The sequence below is a fragment of the Notolabrus celidotus genome, chromosome 14 (genome assembly GCF_009762535.1).
Source record: "Notolabrus celidotus isolate fNotCel1 chromosome 14, fNotCel1.pri, whole genome shotgun sequence".
Classification (NCBI taxonomy): Eukaryota; Metazoa; Chordata; class Actinopteri; order Labriformes; family Labridae; genus Notolabrus; species Notolabrus celidotus.
The window spans coordinates 7,813,823-7,834,692 of NC_048285.1; the positions used below are offsets into that span (position 1 = coordinate 7,813,823).

Here is a 20,870-nt window from a genome sequence, read left to right on the forward strand (position 1 = left end):
ACCCAATGAAGACATAAATAAACTTCAAAAAGACTGTATCAACATGAAGTGGAGAGATAAAGCATTACACCAGAGTGAGGCTAGAAAAACAAACACCTTCTCCCATTAGAGACAATTACAGCAGTCGAGACAGGAGATTGGGGACAGGGATAGTAGAGTAATATGCCTGGAAATAGCACGGGAGTCCCACAAGAGCATCCCTGCTTTTGCACAGAGGCTGGCTGGGGAGATAAGGGAAGTGCTGGGCCTAGGGCCTCCATACAAAGAGGTCACATGAGAGGATGGAGACATGGGAAGAAAATGTATTGTAATTTAAAATGGTCCACAGCTAAGGACGTTTTAAAATTAGTGTTGACAAGTGTGCCACTCTCGTGTCCTCATGATGCAGACGTTTTACTGTCTGAGTAGCTTCTTACTCACTAGCTTCAGCAATAATTTAATGTGCAAATATAAAAAGGTCTTGCTACTTAATTCTAAAAGATAATTGATACCCATCATTGTTGCTCTCAATGTTTTTTACCACCTAATAAAAAGTCCCTGGAAATATCTGTTACATTTATTTAGTTTAAAATGACATTGTAACCGGACTATTTTCCCCCTGGTTTGTTTGTGATGTAAGTATTATTATTTGAAATTGTGTCTTATTGTCACGCTTAAGTTATTCTTAAAAGTTTCACCAGTTTTTGATAGTAATCTTTTACAGTTTCTTTAAATAACCAACAAACAGAGAGAGAAGAAAAAAAATGTAATCAAGTTTTCTCTTACACTAAAACACATCATTATATTGTATTGTGTATTGTGTGAGTTAGAGGATGGGAAAATCAAACAGGATGGGTTCTTATTCCTCATATAACTACGTGTTTCAAAGTTCAAACAAGAATTTGGAGTGCAGCCAATTATTTTGCTGCAGAAATAAGCCACCTCAGAGATCACGTTTTTACTCTTAACCTTGGTTCTAACAAATTAAAGTAAAGTGAACACAGACTCTCTCTGGATACATTGGACCTGGAATAGTCTGAGAAAAACACGCTGCATGGTGGATGATTAGTTGGTATAACATTAAATTGGGAACCACCTTATGTTTAATAATTTACACTCAGTGCCACGAATAGCATAGTTGGGTGAAATATAACGTGTTTTTTTTTTGTCTTTGTGTTTCACTTCCTTTTTCTTTAAAGACTTGAAGTTAAAATGCTGCGTTATTACTGCCAGTGATCCGGCCGCTCCACTTCCTGATACACCTGTTTGTCAGGTAGGATCCCTGCCCTCAGTCTGCAGCCACGGCGGAGAGACTGAGTCATGAAAAACTAGACTATGGACGGAATTTTACCGAAACTTTGACGCGCCTTGGAGTTTTTTGTATCGTTGTACGTGGGAACCCCATAGACATCTGAAAATGCGTCGACCGTGCCAAAGGAATACTGCTGTACATGTCGTCTGGCTGTATTTGATCGGCTTTTTCGGTGAGTAAACAGGCCGCGGGGCTGCTCCAATGGAGCTCTTTCAACACACGTTTAAAGAGACTCTCTCCGTCTACGACTAAATGCTGGTTTTGGTAGTCTAGTACTACTGGCAACAGAGGCCAGCTTACTTTTCCATTACAAGTCGAAATGTTAAATACAGTATGGTTGCATTTCTGTATGCTTACTTTGTGTAGTTCACGTTTCATTGTAGCGATCACACAAAAGTGGGACTGACCTCACAAAAAACAGCTCTGTAAACATGAGCCTGCCCAGTTTTATTCTTAGATTAGAAATTCCCCTTGAGGAGCACAGTGCTAAAATCCTACAGGTTTTAATTATAAGGCAAATACAGACTTGTCATGGGAATTTAAAGGTTAAGAAGTTAAGGAAGCCGTAGGTGGACATGAACACATATAGCTGATCTACTCCCTTCTCTACTATAGACCTTGTTGTTTGAAGTCTTCACTCAGTGTCAAATAATTTCTCCAACTTTCTCATTTTCCTTTTGAGTGACAATTATTTTGTTCTCTATCTTATTTTTACTGATATCCTCTATTATTTATGCTTTTAAAAAGGGAATAAATGAAATAGGTTGAACTCGCTGCAATCGTGTGGGTAATTGCAGCATGCCATGTTGTGTTCAGGCCTGTTACAGTGATCAGCCTTTTGTTTTGTTTACAGGTTCAACAGAAAATGATGAGGAAACAAGCTTTGTTCTCTTGATATACAGATATATTAACCCACTGTAATGGGAAAAACAGCTTTGGTCAGATAACGAAAATAATTAGTGAAAGATAGTGTCAGAAATCACATTCCTTACTCTCTACTCCCTGCATAGTGAGTTTGTTGTAGTGGACTGAATAGTTAACTTAATAGTGAGCAAAATAAAAACACTTTGGACATTACCTGCCACCTTTGCCGGATGCTGATTAATGATATCAGTGCTATTGCTCATTTCAAACGGGCAGCTTACATATTGCCATACATTTCAGTAGTATACTGACCATATTTTACCAAAATAAGATGATAAAGTTATTTATTTTTCATGCATTACTGGAACCCTACATTTGCACAACTATGTATTTGTCTCATACATATAGACCATGCTCAGCTGCTTCATAATTAGAGGGCGCTTCCAGCACAAAAAACGCCTTTGTGGACATGGCCCCTAATACATAGTGCACCATATACTGAGGAGTGGGTGAAACCAGACAGCCAGGTTCTTGGAAAATTTACTGAATCTACTCAGGGCTTCCGTACTATCTCAAGCACATCTTTATTCAAACTGCTCATCAACCATGATTTCATTTTTGTGGGAAGAGATAAACATAGCCATGAGAAATTAGTTAATGCAAAAAGAGTCCATAGTAGTGACATGTCAGTGACAAAAAGCAAGGCTTGAAGGGATTCTCACATCTGGTATGTGGTCATTGAACAGCAGTCCATGTACATTACAAACATGGCTCTGAACTGTGGGCAGATGTTTGTTTTTCTCTGACAGAATGTGACCTGTTATTGAGGGAATGGAAAGGAAAGGAGCAATGCATATGGTAAAGACTGCTGTGTACTGCGGGTTTTGTTTGAAAACAGGCAGCAAGAAAATGTTGGAGCAGATTAGTATCATTATGGTTTGCCTCACACTATTTTAAGTTAGAGAGCAGTGTTCAAATATAGGCAGGGTCAAAAGAGGACAGCATAGAAACTATCCCAATTCCACATGTCTGTGCACCGACTATAGTTGTAGAAAACAAGTGAAAGCAAGACCACTGATGAGCCGCCAACTTTCCCAACCCCTCTCTTATTTCTTTATCGATAATATCATGTCTGCAAGTTCAAGAGAGGTTCAGTTTTCATGGCCCCTCTGCTTGTTTTCCTCTTTTATGAAGAGATAGCTTTGTTCATTTTGTGATTTGCTCACCCCGGGGTCTTTGCAGATAAGTCAGGCTGATCCCAGGATATCTCTTTCACTCTTTTGTGTAAGATAAACTTTGTCCTTATCAGGATTTTTTTGGGGTCTCGGAGGCAACAAGTGGTGTCTGTCTGTGATTGGATGTACCCGCTGGGAGATTTTGCCCCAGCTTTGTCCTTTGTTTAAAAAAAAAGTGGTGAGACGCCTGTTTTGTATTAGAGGACTGTATCATGTATGCCCCCAAAACAACTTTGTTTCCAAGTCACTTTGAGATGTTGCAAATATAGCCAGCTTAACTTTACAGGTTTGTGTTTGAGGTCAAGTGCACAGTATTATGTGTTATGGTACTTTAACTATGTGATAAATATATCTACTAATGTTCTATGCATGGCTTGCTGTGAAATCTTCTGCAGATATTTAAGGTCCTGAGAGGTTAAATTATAATAACTTAACCAATCCTCTGACTTTGGCATCTCTGGCAGATCCAAACATTCAGTGTTTCAGAAAAAATGTTTGATATTTTGTACAAAAAAGATTGGATGATGTCCTGGTATTCATTCCGACCAGATGGTACACTTAAATGACCGTGGAGATCCACTGGCTTGTCTTCTAATGCTCATTTCTCAAGCAGAAACCTCGGGTGTTGAAAAATGAAGCCATTGCAAGAGTCCAAAAAACTGCAGTTCTTCTGGTGTCCACCAGGCCAAAAAAAGGCAAAAAACCTCCTCGGCCCCATAACAGAATCAAACATGTTTGCAGCCGGGTATAAAAGTGTTTTTGGTCTCTATACCTCTTTCTTTGCTTGAAACAACTATATGGGAGGGTAGTGTTTTATTTATCTGTTTTGATCTCAAATTTAGAGTTACGCCATATTATGCAAGATTGAGGCACTGCTTACTTAACTGGTCATTGCCATCTTTTGACTTCATTACACCTCTTCAGAATCCAACATGGGACATCCCTGAGATGTGGTCCATGTTTTATACAGTCTCTAGGCAGTCTTGACATATTTTTGGATGGATTTGGCACATGTATACCGTCTTGGTCGGGAAAATATTGTTAACTATTACACTGACAAAATTTCATGTTGAATTCAAACAAAAATGATGGATTTGTAGTTGTTGTTCCCATGACCTACTGTTCTTCACCACAAGGTCCACATCAACCAAACTTTCCCAGGCCATCGATAAATCTTACCTTTAGTGATGCTATTTCAGGATGGCTTACAGCTTTCCTAAAATCACTGTAATTGGCCCATTCATGTGAATGCATGACCCCTGTATGTAGTGCATAAACTGATGGGTCAAATATCTGCTTGCCGATGAAACCATGGTGCAAGTTTGAGCCATCATTCTTTGAATGTCAGGCGGTTTTGTAATTTGATTCTTGTTCATGTTCATGATGACGATGATAAAACTACAATTATCCATGGTGCCTATCTAATGCTACCATCAGGCTATCAGTCAAAGTGGTCCCATAACATTCAGTAGTTTGCGGCAGATAACCATACAGACATCTTTAATCCCATCAGCCTGTTAATTGATGAAATCCTGGATTTGTTTTTCATTTGTTGGCAGATTGGGCACAATTTGCTCCCATTGAAAAACATTAAAGCCCCTCATATTTTGCTGGCCTTCTAGTATAGCCAGTGCCTATTCAGATAACATACAGCATAAAGGAAATCCCTGCAAAAGCTTTCTTTTCGTGCCCTAATCGTTGTTTACAGTCTGTCTTGCGACTTGAGATATGAGAATGGAGTCAGGTTTAAAAGACGACATCTTTGACCGGATGTTTTGTGTGCTCATGTAGATATGAGGAAGCCTAATTGTCCTTTGATGACAGTAATGGGTTCAAGGATTGCATTTTTTCTGCCAATGCTTTTGCCTCTTTTGCTCTCTAAACAGACATTTTTCCTGCATGCAACTAAAGCCTATTCACACTGTTCAAACATGGTTGGTCACTATAAAACAGACAACATGGACTACAGACCGACTACAAAGAGAAACCAGAACAATACTCAAATTATTTCCTGGCCTCACATATTCAGCAATCATTGCAGATATCTTTTTATACAAACGAGTTTGTTGGCTGAGGATATAATCCTGGACCTGCTGTCCTGGCGTGCTTTGCCTCTGGAGTCATAATGAAAGTCAGCTGAACCCCACATTTATTAATAAAAATGGCTCGCTAATGACTCATTGTTACTGAATATTTTAAGGGTTTTCTATAAAAGAATCTGTCAGTATTCAGCTCATGTTCACAGCTACAGTCATGCAAGCTCCCAGGTATCTGGGAGTCCTCCGTGGTATTCTGAATGAAGTGATAACAATGAAAGAGCATCTTCAGACACAGGGACACAGCTTTACAAGTAGTGAAAGGCTCCTGACAGGCAGATGTGTAGCAGACCTGTCAACGACAACAAGAGAGGCTGGTGAGAAACTTGAATCAGGATGTCTCTCACTTCACTGTATACCTGGAGGAATTTGCTGTGCATGCACTTCTATGCCAGCATAATGTGAGCACAGTTATAGCAGCTATCGGGTTTTGTTATTCACCTTTTTGCTTACAGTAAGTGAGTAAAACGTCACTCATAACCTGTCTCCTTTTGTCTATTTCCCTTCTTGTCTCTGTCTCCCTCTAAACATGTAACTCTGTTTATGTCATATTCTTCATTTCCTTTGTTAACCACTGCCCTCCATGTCACTCATCTGTTTTTTCTACTCCTTCTTGCAGCTCCTTCCCTAGTCTCCTCCATCACAGTGAGGACGCCAGCAGAGCTCCATGCATCCAGAGGGGACGCCGTTACATTGTCCTGCACTTTCACTTCCTCCAGTAGGCCGACCAGTAAGATGACTGTCGACTGGTCTTACAGGCCCCAGAGTGGAGGGCCGCCACAGACGGTGAGTACCTATAAGGATTGCCAAACAGATACTGTTGAGCTATCAGATGGACATGGATGTGTTAATTAAAACTACTGTTACCATCCATTCAAAATGTTAATTCAAAATGTTGAATGTTTTCAAAAACACTTCGGCATAATGCTAATTTATAGACTTGAATAACTATGAGGCTTCTGATTTAATTTGCTTACAGGTGACTGCTTCTTACTTTTTTGTGCACGAGATGAGTAACTTTCAAGAGAAAAATATCTAATGCTGGACACTATCACTTTTTATTTTTGTTTATTTTTTGAAAACAAATGACCAAAAAATGCAGTTTGTACATGTTTGTCTTATCTATAAGACATAAAGCATAATTTGGGAACAAACAAATTATTAATATTCTAATTATGGTACGCCTGAAGTGCAGGTCATGTGGTGTGTCTAGGCTGTGGTTCAGCCACCTGCCACTAGCCAGTTTACTGGCAAATGCCATAATGGTGTGACGACTACTATCCAGATGTAAACAAGCACAAATGACAGATGATGTGTTGAAGTGCAGGAAGTGGCCGCAGTTTGGCAGGATTTTGTTCCAGAAAATGGAGATAAAGTTGTATGTAGGCTGTGTCCAGTTAACTTGACACAGCCCACACTACTTTACTGGCACAGGCATGTGGACGTAAACCTGCCGGAGGAGTCTGAAGGCTAGTTGTGCCAACTCTGCTAATGTTGGCTAGCTGTACTAAGTAAATAAAAAATGATAACATTGACTTTTAAATTCATAAAGTTTACTCCATGGCATTCATTTGATTCTTGAATCAAGACACTGACAATAATTACTTTACATTGTTAAGGTGGACTTAAAAACTGTTTTAAAATGCAAAAAAAAAAATAGAATTGTAGTGGATGAGAATTCCTAATTCACTGTTGAAGTTCAGATATCTATCACAACTTAAAGATTAATTTTTAAGTTTAATTTTCAAACATTTTATAAGAGTTGTCAGTTGCAGGTCTAAATAACACACAATTCATCATGTTTTTTGAACTATACAAGAAAACATGGGTATTTTGTTTTTGTTACCTCACACAGACTACTTAGAGGTATATGACTACTATCACAACTTTGCACACACACAGCTCATTTGAGTATTTGGTTGGTTTATTTGCATTCAAGCTTGCCGCTTCATGATTTCTGAATCTACACGTACACCTGCAGGCTGAAAGCCTATTTCAGTTTTGATAGACATACTAGAAGTTTAATTTATTATTATCACTCTTGAGGTATTGTCCATGTTACTCCTCTTCACATCCCAGCCCAGCTTTCGTGTCTTTCAGAGACCTGATACGGAAACCTTGGTTAGTTATCATCATACCCTTTCCTATGTTGTGGATTCGGTGGTCTTGTAGGAAATGCATTCAGATATCTCTCTGAACCCATAACTGCACTCAGTCCTCTAACCCCGCACATATCAGGGTTGAGTTTCAGTGACCAACCCACTAAAACTCCACCACATAATTTAAGCAGCTCCATTTGTACCATTTGTTTGAAGATAGCCTTCCAGTGTGGTCTTATGTAATTGCATTTGGACCTTGCGAATCCATAGTGTGGTAGCTGCAACCCTATATGCCATCATTTCCTATAGGAGCACTCAGAGTTAAGTGGAGGCTAATGTTTTGTGGCTCCGCTGATACGGAGTGCTGTTGGTTTAGTCATTAAGATGTAGTTTTCTAGTTTCAAAGTATGTAGGGGGAGGAGAATAAGGCGGAGGAAAGAACTTACTGAGAGGGTGTTGGAGTGTTTGCATGTGTGTTTCAGTCAGCACAAAGCGTGGTGTTACCTCCCAAAGCTTAGCAGGTATTTGTAAAAAGGTGTGTCAACTGCTACCTGAAAAAAAGCCACACCAGTGCCCGCTTTTATTTCAGCCCAGCCCAACTTTATGTGACAGATAAAGTGTGACAGTTTCCTGATTCGTCCCATAGATGGAACTAAGTCTCGAATTTCTCATTTTTATTCCTAAGCCTTCATTTACTTTCAATCCAATTTCATTAACGTTTTGGCTGGTTTATTGGCCTGTGTGTCACCGGCCGTATATCACATTGGGAAAGACCATGAATAAGCATGTGAAAAGCTCCATCAGAAAATATAATTTTGCAGCCAAAGCTTTAGTGTCAGTCTGAATTGCCGCAGTGCTTCAGTGGCTTGCATAATTACCTCGGCCCTGATGAGAATTAATTTTGTAGATTGGGGACGAGACGCTGAATGTTCAATCAAATATCAGTAAGAGCTGATGGTAATTGAAGGATTTGGCAATTGAATTTTGCTGAATAATGCTAAAAATGAATCTATTAAGATGATCGGTGCACTGTTTTTAGCTTTAAGTCAGTGGAAGCTTTTGTCCAAATGATCCAATAGATTTATAGAATATGTGGCACCAGTTCAAAACAATCCTTCTTAGTTGTTTTGCAGATTTTCCCTGAGTTTAAAGGGGTCATTTGGCTCTAGTGTTTGATTCCAGACTGAGCAGACTCTTGTGTGGTCAACAACTTCAAGCTGCTGTCAAGTGTTCAAACAATCAGCCACTGGATGAATAACAGTGCAGAGAGATAACCAGGTTTATCTCTACCAGGCGTACAAGCAGTGTCTCATAAGCATACAACTGGTGGACACACTGCTGTAAAACCATAAAACTGAATCAGTGGCTGTGATCATGATTGTGTTTGCTTATTTGTGTGCCAGAGTTTATTGAAGAGCCGTAGATGTATCCATGTTGACATTCTTAGTATGTAAACAGTGAGTGTGCTGTTTTCTCACAGAGCATACACTTTTTGCATAATCATGATTGAAGGTTTTTCTGGGAGTTTTGGACACATTCCTCTTCAGGCATACTGCATTTTTACATCTTTATGAGTTTAAAGTGTTATGCCATGTCCGGACCTGCTTATGTAATCACAGATTGTACACATCCTGAATGAAGATTATGCAATTTGAATCATTCATTTCACATTTTCCTCTAAATTCTTTAAGAACTTTTTGTATGAATGGATTAATTTAAGCGTACACCCATCAGCCATGACATTATGCCCACTGAAAGGTGAAGTGAATAAAATTGATTACGATGTTGCCTTGGCTCCTCTCAGTGGGTGAATAGGCAGCAAGTGTACATTGTGTCCTAAAATTTGAAGAGTCGGAAGCAGGAAAATGGGCATGGTTAAGGATGTAAGTGACTTTGACAATGACCAAACTGTGATGGCTCCAAAACTGCAGCTTTTGTTGCGTGTTCCTCATCTGCAGGGTTCAATACCTACCAAAATTGGTTAAAGGTAGGAAAAGAGGTGAACTGGTGACAGGGTCATGGGGTCTGATCTAACAGAAGAGCTGGAGCTGAAATTGCTGGAAAGTGAATGCTGGTTCTGATAAAAAAAAAAGAAAGGTGCCCACCACTGAAAAATGCTGCAATGGAAGCAGTTGGTCTGGAGAGCACGGATACAAGTTCAATGTGTTGACTTAGTCTCCAAATTCTGCAGATCTCCATCTAGTAGATAACTGTGGTTTGTACTGCGCAACCAAGTTAAGCTAAGGCGGCCCTACCTTGTAGCTTACAGGACTCAAAGGATCTGTTGCTAACAAGTTTGGTGCCAGATACCACGGCCCATTTTTAGAGGTCTAGTCGAGTCCATTTCTGGTTTTCCTGACCCAGCGAGAGTTGGCTTATGCAATATTTGGCAGGTGATCATAGTGTTACTGCTGATTGGAAGGAAAGAGGGACTCAATGACTGTCCTTTACACAGCATGTTAATTATTGGGGGTAAAACAGTGGGTGCTGCAACAGTCGTGATATTCACCTTGAGAGCTTTGTCGTTTTACGAAACAACATTGAAAAAATACTCTGTTCTTTTTATACTCATAATGATATATCAAAGAGGTTTGTTACAAAGTATGCCACATGGCAACAAAGATGCTTATAGTCTAATACTATTGGCTCTTCCACATTTGTCATGTGCTTCCAAAGAAGCCGATACCACAGCTGAAAAGCTGTTGTCACGATGCGTCACTGCGATTGGCCCTTAAGGCGCATCATAAAATGAGCTGCATGTATTGGCTTAAATCAAAACGGTCCATGTTGTTTTTAGAAGAAATCAATAACTCCCTTTTGTGCTGCTCTGAGGGTGCAGATAAAGGCCAAGCAGCTCTGATCTTATCCTGCAACTCATCTAAAAGCCTCTTGATGTCTTAATGTTCCTTATCAGACTAAAGCAGCTCAGTACAAGATGTTGTTTGAGAGAGTAATCGCAGGGCAGTCTTGTAACCTGGCATTTTTTTTATCTCATTATTTCAATGTTGGAGTTTCTTTTCTGGTGACCAGTTGAATCATTTTAAACATTTTGTGTTGTATTTGAAAAATTTAGGTTTACAATCAACCAGGAAAATATGTGAAATTATATATTAATAGAAAGAATATATGTATATAAATGCTAATGTGAAATTTGCATAGCCTTTTCTTTTTCTGTCACATAGTATCCTCTCAGCTTTTGTTAAATTACATGTATAGTGGGGAAAATTTGGAAAAAAAACAACAACATATGATACAACATGATACACAAGCAGTATGTAACACACAAAAAGAGTAGGTAAAAGTAGATATAGTCAAAGTAAACCCTGTTAAACTTTTATTTTCATACTATAACAGCAAGATACTCCTCCATATCCTAAGTATCTTGTCACCGGTGACTAATCAGAGCATCATGAAACTTAACACGAACTCTACATTCTCAGCTCACTCTTGAAATCATATATTTGCAGTTTCCGCATCTTCCTCTCTGTTACTACGCCTACAAACAATCTTGAACTCTGGATGTCATGTTTTGGAGAGTTACTGAATCCTCTTGTCGTGGGAGTAATGATGCAGTTTCTGAAAACAAACTTTTTGTTGCAAATTTTAAACCAAAGCACAAAAGAAAATAGCTTTGAGACACCTGAAGTTGACATTTTCTCATGAACACACGCAGGTTTCTTTGCCTTGTTTTCTTTGAGAATTACTCTGCATCCGACAATATTGCCAAAAGAGAAAGTCCCACCACCATCTGTCCCTCCACCTGCTGTTACAGTCACTTTCCCTGAGACAGACATTGTTAGATTAAAGAGTGATGATGCATATTATTTGCTTTCTTGTCATTGAGCTACAGTTTTAGATGTTGCTTTCCGTGTTGGAGACTATACATGACTTATAGAAGATAAGAAATGCATGAAACATTATTGTAGTTTATGTCTCTTTTTTTTCTTTGCTCCTCTCATTTTTATATGGCCACACATTCCTGTTTTTTCCAGTTAAATAGAATTTTTCTTTGTAATTTCTCACCTCCCTTCAGTTTTTCCACTTCTCCTCACGGGCGTTCCCTCCGCTTGATGGTCAGTTTAAGGGTCGTATCAGTTGGCAGGGGAGTCCGGCACGCGGGGAAGCCTCCATCACTCTGATCAACGCCACATTGAAAGATAATGGGACCTACACATGCTCAGTCAGGAATCCTCCTGATGTCCACGGGTCCCCGAATTCACAAACTGTACTCAGTGTCACACCCAGAGGTAAGGTTGTATGCATTGTTCACATATTGTCAGAATTGTATTCAATATGTTACCATTCACATTCCCCACCTGTATCTCTGTTAGTGTTTGTCCTGATTTCACATCAGGTTCTTCAGTTCTGAAAAGAAAGGATGACTTTCCCTCTGCTCTTTGCTGCTGATGTCAGAGTTTGGCTCCATCGCCACGAAAAAGAAAAAACATGCACACATTACTGGACGGTGCTGTCTTCAATGTCTTTACTGTAACCTGGGAAATGTGTGACTCAGAAGTTGCTCATTGATATTGATTGCAGGGCATTAACCTTACTGCCTTCAATACAAATTTCATTGAGACAGAAAATGTCATTAAGTTCGATTCTGTGTCAGCACCGGCTTTACAGGTTTTAAGGAAAATTTAGATCTTAAGATGGCTTGCCAAGCTGTTTCAACCCATTATCACCTGTTCAAGTGAAGCGTTGTGTTCAGACCTGATCATGCAGGCAGGTTTGACATGTTTTGAGTAACGATGTAAGTCAGCTGATTTTTCTTCATATTTTTTACAGAGAAAGTAGGAGACATTGTGCTAAGCATTGACATAATCTTAACTGTTATTTTTTTGAATTTCATCGATGCTTATATTTTACCACAACAGAGTAGGGCAACATGCTAGAAAGAGATTTCAGTCATATAGTTTTTGGAAAAAGTCATTAATTAAGTCTTTGGCTAATTTGAAGGGGGAAATCAAAAAAGCAGCATTAAAACAAAGAACTTGGAACACCTTTTGAAGTAATACTTTAGTTAAGGATCCATAAATAACTGAACACTTCATGTTTTAGCACATCAGCACAACATTGTCATAAAAATTAAGATCCTGAATGAATTGTGTTTGACTAAAGAAGAGCAGGCTATTAGGCTGCCTGAGCATGCCTCTGCAACCGTTGTTTGTCCTCAGCTGTTAAGAATAACTTGACAAGATGATCAATGTTCCTCATTTTAGTGCAGACATGGCTGATCTTCTGACATCACCCTGTATGTTATTTTACATATAGATCAAACATAGCCTTTGAATAGGGCTTCTTTCTCACAAATTAAAACTTTATTAGCGTTAAACTTTGACATTTTTCTAATCATTTTTAACTCTAATCTTATTAATTTAGAGTTTATTCTCATACATGTAAAGCTTTATTCTCTTGAATGTATGCCTTTTTTCCCTTATAAATTATAAACAGGGAATAAACGTGTCAATTTAGGAGATTAATGTTGTGAATTTACAACAATTTTCTTTTATTACTTTATTTTCATAAAGTTAAGACGTTATTCTTATTATTAATTACAATTTAATTCTGGAAATCTCATTTTCTTTTAATCCTTAACATGGTCCTAATCCTATGTCATATTTTACATTACCAGACTTGTTTAATGTTTCTCTACTCAGTACTTTGGGAACCTTCTGTGGTGCACTTGTGAAATAAGCTTCACTTAAAGCCCCTGTGAACAGATTTAAATTATTATTGATGGCTCTTGGTGACGTGAAAAAGCAAATGAGACCTTCAGGGATAAGACTGACCTTTCCTGTGCTGTACTTTTCAGTGCCTGTAACCACTACCATGCAGTACTTATTTTAACAAGCTCTTTAAATAGAAAAAAAGTATATACATTTTTGTTCAATACACAAACAGGACATAAATCTTAAACATACATTACGTACATACATTACCTACAGTACACACACACACACACACACACACACACACACACACACACACACACACACACACACACACACACACACACACACACACACACACACAATAAACAAAAGAAAGAAAAGAAAGAAGACTACAACAAACAAAAACAGGAGGAGGACCTAGGTTGGGGGCATCAATAAATACTTGAAGCATGCTTGAAGTTCATGTAGTAAATTCAAATTGATATGGCTGATAATAAAAATAACCATAACAATCATAGAACTACTATCATATTTACTCTGGTAAGGAGTTCAACAAGCTTAAAAAGCTCTATGAGAAAACACAGAAACATCCTTTTATTACAATTGTCCACCGCAAACATTCAAAATGAGTGTTACATTATAGGGTAAAAAAAGCCAGCAAGATGAGAGAGGTAGATCTAGTGAAGCAAAGATGTAACGCTTTGTCCACAGATGGCGCCATAATCAACACAAACTGAACGTTCCTCAAAGAATCTTAAGATTTTATTTTTGTATATATTTTTCACATATTAACACATCTGCACATGCCAAAGCTACTAAAATGGACTAATTCAAGTCTAAACCACATCTGTATTTCTACTTGGACATATCTTTATATGTTGACATCTAACAGAGTTCGTGTGATTTATGTATGCAATAATCACTCTTTCCCTATTGCACCATAAAATAACACGACACAACATAACATAACATAACAATATTATATACAGTGATTAATAGCTTTGAATTTCATATTTGAAAATAGTCTTCTCCAGTTTTGACATTGTAATGTTGAATGTCAAAACCACTATTACAAAACAATGTACCCCTCAAGGAAAAATATAACAAAAAATAAATAAATAAAGGACTCTATCGATATATCCATCTATTTAAGGATATTTCTATTCAACTGTTATAGCTTGACGATCTTGTAAAATACTTTTCATTGATAGTTTTTTTAACAGTCAATTAATTTAAGTGCCATTTGTTTCACTGATGTGTTCACCCTACAGTTATCATTACGCTAACAGCTTAAAAACATGTCTGAGTGTGCAGTACCCCAATCTGATGTAATTGGCATGACTCCATGTGTAAGCATGGTCATAAACAGTCTGTTAATGTGTGTCTAATGACCTCACTTCCTCCTTCCCCAGCACCAAGCGTTCGCTTCTCGGATGTTGCGGTCCTCCTGGTCTTCATCCTCCTCCCCTCAGCCATCATCACCCTCATCCTAATTGGGCGGATGCTCTGCCCAAAGAAACAGCGCAACCAATCAAAGTCCTATAGATCACCCATAGAGGTCACAGAGGGGTGAGTAGATTTATTCAACCAATGACTGCTCAGGGTCTCCTGGGGGCAATGATAGTCATTGCAGGCTCAGATGGTCATAAATGTTCATCTCAATTTCTAATCTGAGGAAGGTTCAACAAGAAAGGTTAAAGGTTAGATTTGCTTGTTGTCAAATGGTGTTATGGATCAGTTAGGGGCCCAGAGCTAAAGTCTGCAATTAGCTGCTCTACAGGCTGGTTTTTCGTGTTGCAGTGTTGCTCCCTGTGGTGTGAGTCACAGTGGAGCTGGTATTTGTGCTTGTGACTGATGTTAAACAGGAATATAAATGTGAAACAAGCCATTGCTACACTGTTAAACATAACAGCTTTTATGAAGTACATGGACTGGATTATGTAAACACTAAGCAGCAGCTCAAGCTTGGTTCAGGCCCATTGATTTAGTCTGTTTTTAATTATTCAGAGCAGTACATTCTTCGTTGTTTGTTTGAAACATACTGAGGCTGCATCATTTATTAGTCAATTGTTCTTATTTCTTATTTATTTCTTATTTGTTTAGCACTATATTTAATCTGCAGCATAACTCAAATTTCTGTTTCCCTCTCTTTCACTTTTCTTTCTTTACTTGGAGTTTCCAAAACTACAATGAGATTTCACTTTGTATTCAAAGCTGCACTCAAGTGTCGTCTTACAGCACAAACAGAACACTTGTTTTGTATCAATTTGGTACACAGACTGTAGATGTTCTAGTTCACTCAGAGTTAGATGAGCACATGTTAAAAAAAAACGTGTCTGCCTCCATTAAGTTCATGGTTTAATGTTATTGGCAGAGAGTACCCTGAGTAGACTGACATTTGTTGACTATCTGCACTTCAGTTTTTTGAGCTATGACATTTCAAAAGAGAGCAATTCAAGGGTGACATCAGGTCAGGCTGTAAACTTCACAAACTGAGCCTCGAAATGACCCTTAAGTGTTTATTGTTTATGAGGTTTTTAACAGGAGCTGAAATATCTGAAGGTCTTCTTCTCTCCCAAAACAAGGACCATGAGATTAAAGCCAGAAAAAACACCTTACAAAGCGATAAAACTGAAATAAAAACTCTGCTTGAATTTTTTTTTTTAAGCTTGGCTGCTGTTAGCTTGTTTTTTCAGATGTTTAGCTTGTTTTTACGTTAGGATTCTCTTATTATTCATCGTTCATATTTTTACTGGAAGCAGAATACTCACAGGTGTTCTCCTTTCAAAAATAGAAGGAGACAGATAATGAAAACTGGTTAAAAAACCAAACCTGGCAGTCGTCACGTAATGAATCAGTTTATTTTTGAGGCTCCATGGCAGGGCTTTGGGAGCTGTTAGCTTAACTGTTGCTAACTTAAACTCACTAGCAGACTAGAATCCCAAGGCTGGTTAAAAAGTATGTTTAATAAAAGATGGTGAAGTGACTTTGGATAGTCACACAGTAGTAGGTCTGATATATATTTATGTCTGGACAACAGTCAGCGCCTAATAATTGTCTTAAAGGTGAAATATGTGAGCTGATTTAGGTTTGTGGTGTTTTGTAAAGTGAAAAACAAGAAAGAAATAGTTGATTTATTGTCAGAATTTCAAGAGTAGCAATTTTAGCTAACTACCATAGACTGTTAAAAACATGGACACAGTCTTAGCGACATCGCCAAGTGGTTTCTGAAGAGGCATTATGAAGCCAAACCATGGCTGTCATCTTATTGGAACTGCTGTCTTAACCTAACTTTCAGTCAGCCTAGAAACAGACAAAGATGTGAAGCTCGAGCAGGCCCTTCAACAACAAGTCAGTCACACCCCTAATTATGCAAAATGTGTTGTTGGCTTAATTTTCATCAACTAAGGCTGCCACTTGGTAACTACCTAGCTTTGCAGGGGACTGAAAGGGATGGCAAGACATGAGTGGGCTAAGCATTTTCTTACATTTCCAGTCTTTTTACTTATCTAAGCTAATTTTCTGGAGGCGTCAAGGGGCCTGAAGGGGCAGACCCGAGATGTTATCATCTAGCTCTCAGAAAGAAAGTGGGTCAGCATGTTTCTGAAATACCAAACTGTATATTCAATTTTGGAGTCAGTCTGTACTGTTGTTTTTGAAATTATTATTTGATAGAGCTAAGAACTAAAAAAATAATTGATGGATGAGGGCTTTATCAGATTTTCTGTATGATTATGTAAACATAGTGTAAAACAGTCCCTGTGCAGATCCTTTCAGGACAGTTGTGTAAGTCTGGTCATTACTAACTTTTCATAATTATTCATTCTGTTTTCTCCAGGGACGAGTATGGCATCCAACCCTGGGGGGCCAAAGCAAAGAAGGCTACATGCTGTGACCTATATCTTATGGTACAGTACAGAATGTTTCCTCACACCACACTGTCTTATAGCCCATGAATAATAAGACATGTCTGCTGGATCCGTCTTACGTTTAATTTTACATGCCCTCTATGGCTGACAACAGGACTTGAGGGTTTATAAAATATTGATTTTTCCAATGAAGTTGTTTTGTGTCTGGATCTGTGTGTGTGTGCATGTCTGTCTGTGTGGAGCATCATCTCACTGTCTGGTTTTTCTGGTCTGTCCAGGACTCAGAGGATGAAGATGGTTACTACAACCTAAAAAAGAAGCCCCCTGTGGATGAAGAGTACGCTGAGTCTCATTGCTAGGGAACCCTGAAGGTTGGGAGGTGTAACTGCAACAGCTTAACCTGCCGGTGCTCTAAATATGGGAGGTACTGCAAGTAAAATTATAGATTCATGTCTTCCTTCTGCAGTCAACCAAGTATGGGGGAGGGGGGCACTTTGAGATAATGTATATGTTTGTCTTGAGATAATCTACAATATGCATCTCAAACATTCATATTTATTCCATGAAATTGTCTATAATTTGGTTTACCTGTTGCTTGTAAGCTCACAAGTTCCCCAAGTCTTCCCAGGGGCCTTTCCACTATTTTTATACAACTGACATGTAAAGAAATAGAAGTCCTTATTTTGAAATTGTGGAGCATTTTGTGATATGATTTGTTTATTCTAGCTGTACAGATATGCAGATGGTAACATTAGGTCTGACCCTGCACACATGAAGTGGCAAACCCACAGAGGAGCACTATGTTTGTATTTATATGAGGTTGATTTACTTGTGTCACTTTCTTATTGTGAAGGAGATAAAAACGTATTGTCTAATTTATTGCCTTTGTCAGAACGGCTTTATGAAATTTTCTTGATGTCTGTGTTTGAACATTTCTGTTCTATTCTCTATATTTTGACAGAAAATCCTTAGCTTGTTTTTGGACATCAGCTGTGACAACTTAGTACTATTTATGCAAAATCTTGTGTACGATATTCCTATATTTTCAGTGTCTGTACATTACTGAACTGTGTCATTTCAACAACAGCAGTCAACATGTCACATTAGTGTATTTGGGGATATCTGACTTTTGAAACAGTCTTATCTGGATGAGGTTTTTTTTTTTAATAGTCTTGGTTTTCGATGCACAGCTTTGCTTTGTTATCAAATATATTTTTTGCCTAAGTAGTTTGAGAGTGGATTTTTTGGCTTTGTGAGAGGGTGAACATGACTTTTTAAAAAGATGCTTCCAAAGATAAATAAATCTTGTTCATTAAACTGGGACAGTTTGTTGGTAAAGCAGATAGCATACAGCCAGCATTTGTTCCACTGCCATCTCTTTGTTTGGTCTGCACTATTCATAAATGTTGTTGAATATTCCTTCTTAAACTGTAAGGACACGCCACAGTCTGGGAGCTTCACTCACAAATTGTGGCAGCATCTGTTTCATCTACGCAGTCGTGGGACTGGAGAGTCATCAAAAGACTTAATAAAAAAGCCGCCAATGAAACACAGCAAAAGATAAGTCCTCATTCTGTCTCATTTGTTCTCTGTTTCTCATTCAGCTCATCCGTGTCCTCTAGGTTTTAATAATTCACACACTGCTATAGTGAAACAATTATCATTCCTGCTTCATCTGAACTGCCATGGCAACAGCTTACTCATGTCAGACAGAATAAAATAAATGTAAGAATTGATTGTTGAAAGAAAATATACCGCTGCCTGCCTGGACTCATCTGGACAGTTGTTATAGAGGATGGGGTTGTTTAGATTTTATAGTCTCAATACTGGAGGGATATCAAATCATTTATGCAGACATACTTAAGCTCAACATTTCCTTGTCTTGATGCTGCATTATGCCAACACTGCTGTTGATTAAACCTGCATTTATTGATGTAAATTCCACTACTGGGTTAAGCTAAGAGAATCACAGTTTAAGTGACTGTTCTTACATCACTTATCCACATCTGTTTCAGTGTCTGGGGAAATCTTAGTGTATAGAAAATGTTGGTACAAATCACTCTTCCACTTCCCTGGCACCAACAGGAGGAAAGCATGCACACCTCAAACCAGTTTCACCCCAGAATGGTAAAATTCACAACCAGTAAGTGCAGTTGGAAGTGATTTCTATATGTGAAATGTATTGAAAATCAATTACGTAGTTAATTAGCACCAAACTCCAATAAATATTGCACTTTTATTTAGCCCTTGAGGGTTCAATTACTGGTACTTATCACTGTATTTGTGATCCAAGTGGTTCCCAGGATCCTTGTACAGTATCTGTAGGTATAGTATTATAGTATTTATGGATTTTAATTAATAATTACATGAACATTTTTAATACTATCCTCAAGGTCTGTGGCTTTAAGAATTTACAAGTCGATTTACCTTATTTGGACAACTCATCCGAAAGCCCAAATCCAGATACTTTTTAACTTGTGACAATTTACAGAGAAGGCGGATCTTGACTGTACTCATTGTTTTGTCGTTTAGAGACCCATCTGTCATCATCTCTTAGTGAGGAAGTTGGCAGTCTGTTTTCAGTGTCCTTGGGCCAGACACTGAACCCCAAATTGCTACTTGTGTCATAGCCAGTGATCATAGATCACAGATCAGTGTATGACTGTGGTGTGAATGTGAAATGTACATAGTGCAAAAGTGCTTTAAGTGGCTTGTAGACTAGAGAAAGGGCTACATAAGCATGTTTACCAGTACATATAATCTGCAAGCACCTGGAACAATAACAAGGAAACAGCTCCAGAGTTGTTGACAGCCATCTGCTGTGACTGAATGCACCGAGAAGGTGTGCTCAGACACAAAGGCAGACATGGAAGGTGATTTACACACAGTAACATAAGAACAACACTAAAACTGACTTAGTTTGATTATCTTGTGTGTCAATCTTAAAGTTGAAAGTAAGTTTTTTGGGTAAACAACAAACAATAATATTTTGGGAAGTAGTTCCACTCTGCTGAGTCAGTAAATTGGGCCTTCATGTCTGTGTCATGCTGTGCTAGTGCAGCTGTGTTGGGGGTCATGCAGTGTTGAGTGGACACCTGGACCACTTTCAGTTTGTTGAAACCCTTTTATTTTCCTCCAGGTCATAGCTCTTTGCTGTCTCAGTTCCTAGTAAGGGGAGAGTTGACAGAAAGCCTGCGAGAAGCAGAAGTGGTTTGAAAGTTGTTGAAAATAAAGTGAATGTGGAAAACTTTTTTTGTACATGGATAAACTTAAAGCTATTTGAAATTGAATGGTGGGATTAAGAACAACATGTTCAACATGCAACTACCGTGCTGTACTCTTGGTGAGTTGCAAATAAATAATGCAGTTCTAAATAAAATTGCATCAAGCAATTTTGCAATTTATTTATTCTTTTCATCCTCTTTAAAATGTTATGAGTTGTAGAGAAAATACTCCTGAGGTAATAACAATGCACTCACACAATCAATCTGCCCCCTTATGATGCTATAATTGTAGGAGTCATTAATGATCAGCCTTGGGGTTGAATTTGATCTAAGTCAATTATGAGTGATGCTGACAGGACTGGGAGTCAAATACCTACTCATACTGCCCATGAGGCTTTCCCTGAGCATTCAGTCAACAAGATGTATCAGAAAGATGTATTGATCCAGAAACCAGGGGTATACAGTGGTTTCAGAGGGTAAAAAATATAGATATTTTAAACAAAAATTAATTATAAAT

The 20,870-nt window shown here is 38.3% G+C and overlaps 1 protein-coding gene across 1 annotated transcript; it reads left to right on the forward strand.

The window, feature by feature from the left end:
• Nucleotides 1–1,209: 1,209 nt before the first annotated feature.
• Nucleotides 1,210–18,690, forward strand: mpzl3 (myelin protein zero-like 3). The gene is made up of 6 exons (XM_034701685.1): nt 1,210–1,463; nt 6,106–6,272; nt 11,619–11,832; nt 14,673–14,829; nt 17,099–17,168; nt 17,408–18,690. The coding sequence occupies exons 1-6, from the start codon at nt 1,397–1,399 to the stop codon at nt 17,486–17,488; spliced, it is 756 nt and encodes a 251-aa protein (XP_034557576.1). The 5' UTR covers nt 1,210–1,396; the 3' UTR covers nt 17,489–18,690.
• The last annotated feature ends 2,180 nt before the right edge of the window (nt 18,691–20,870 follow it).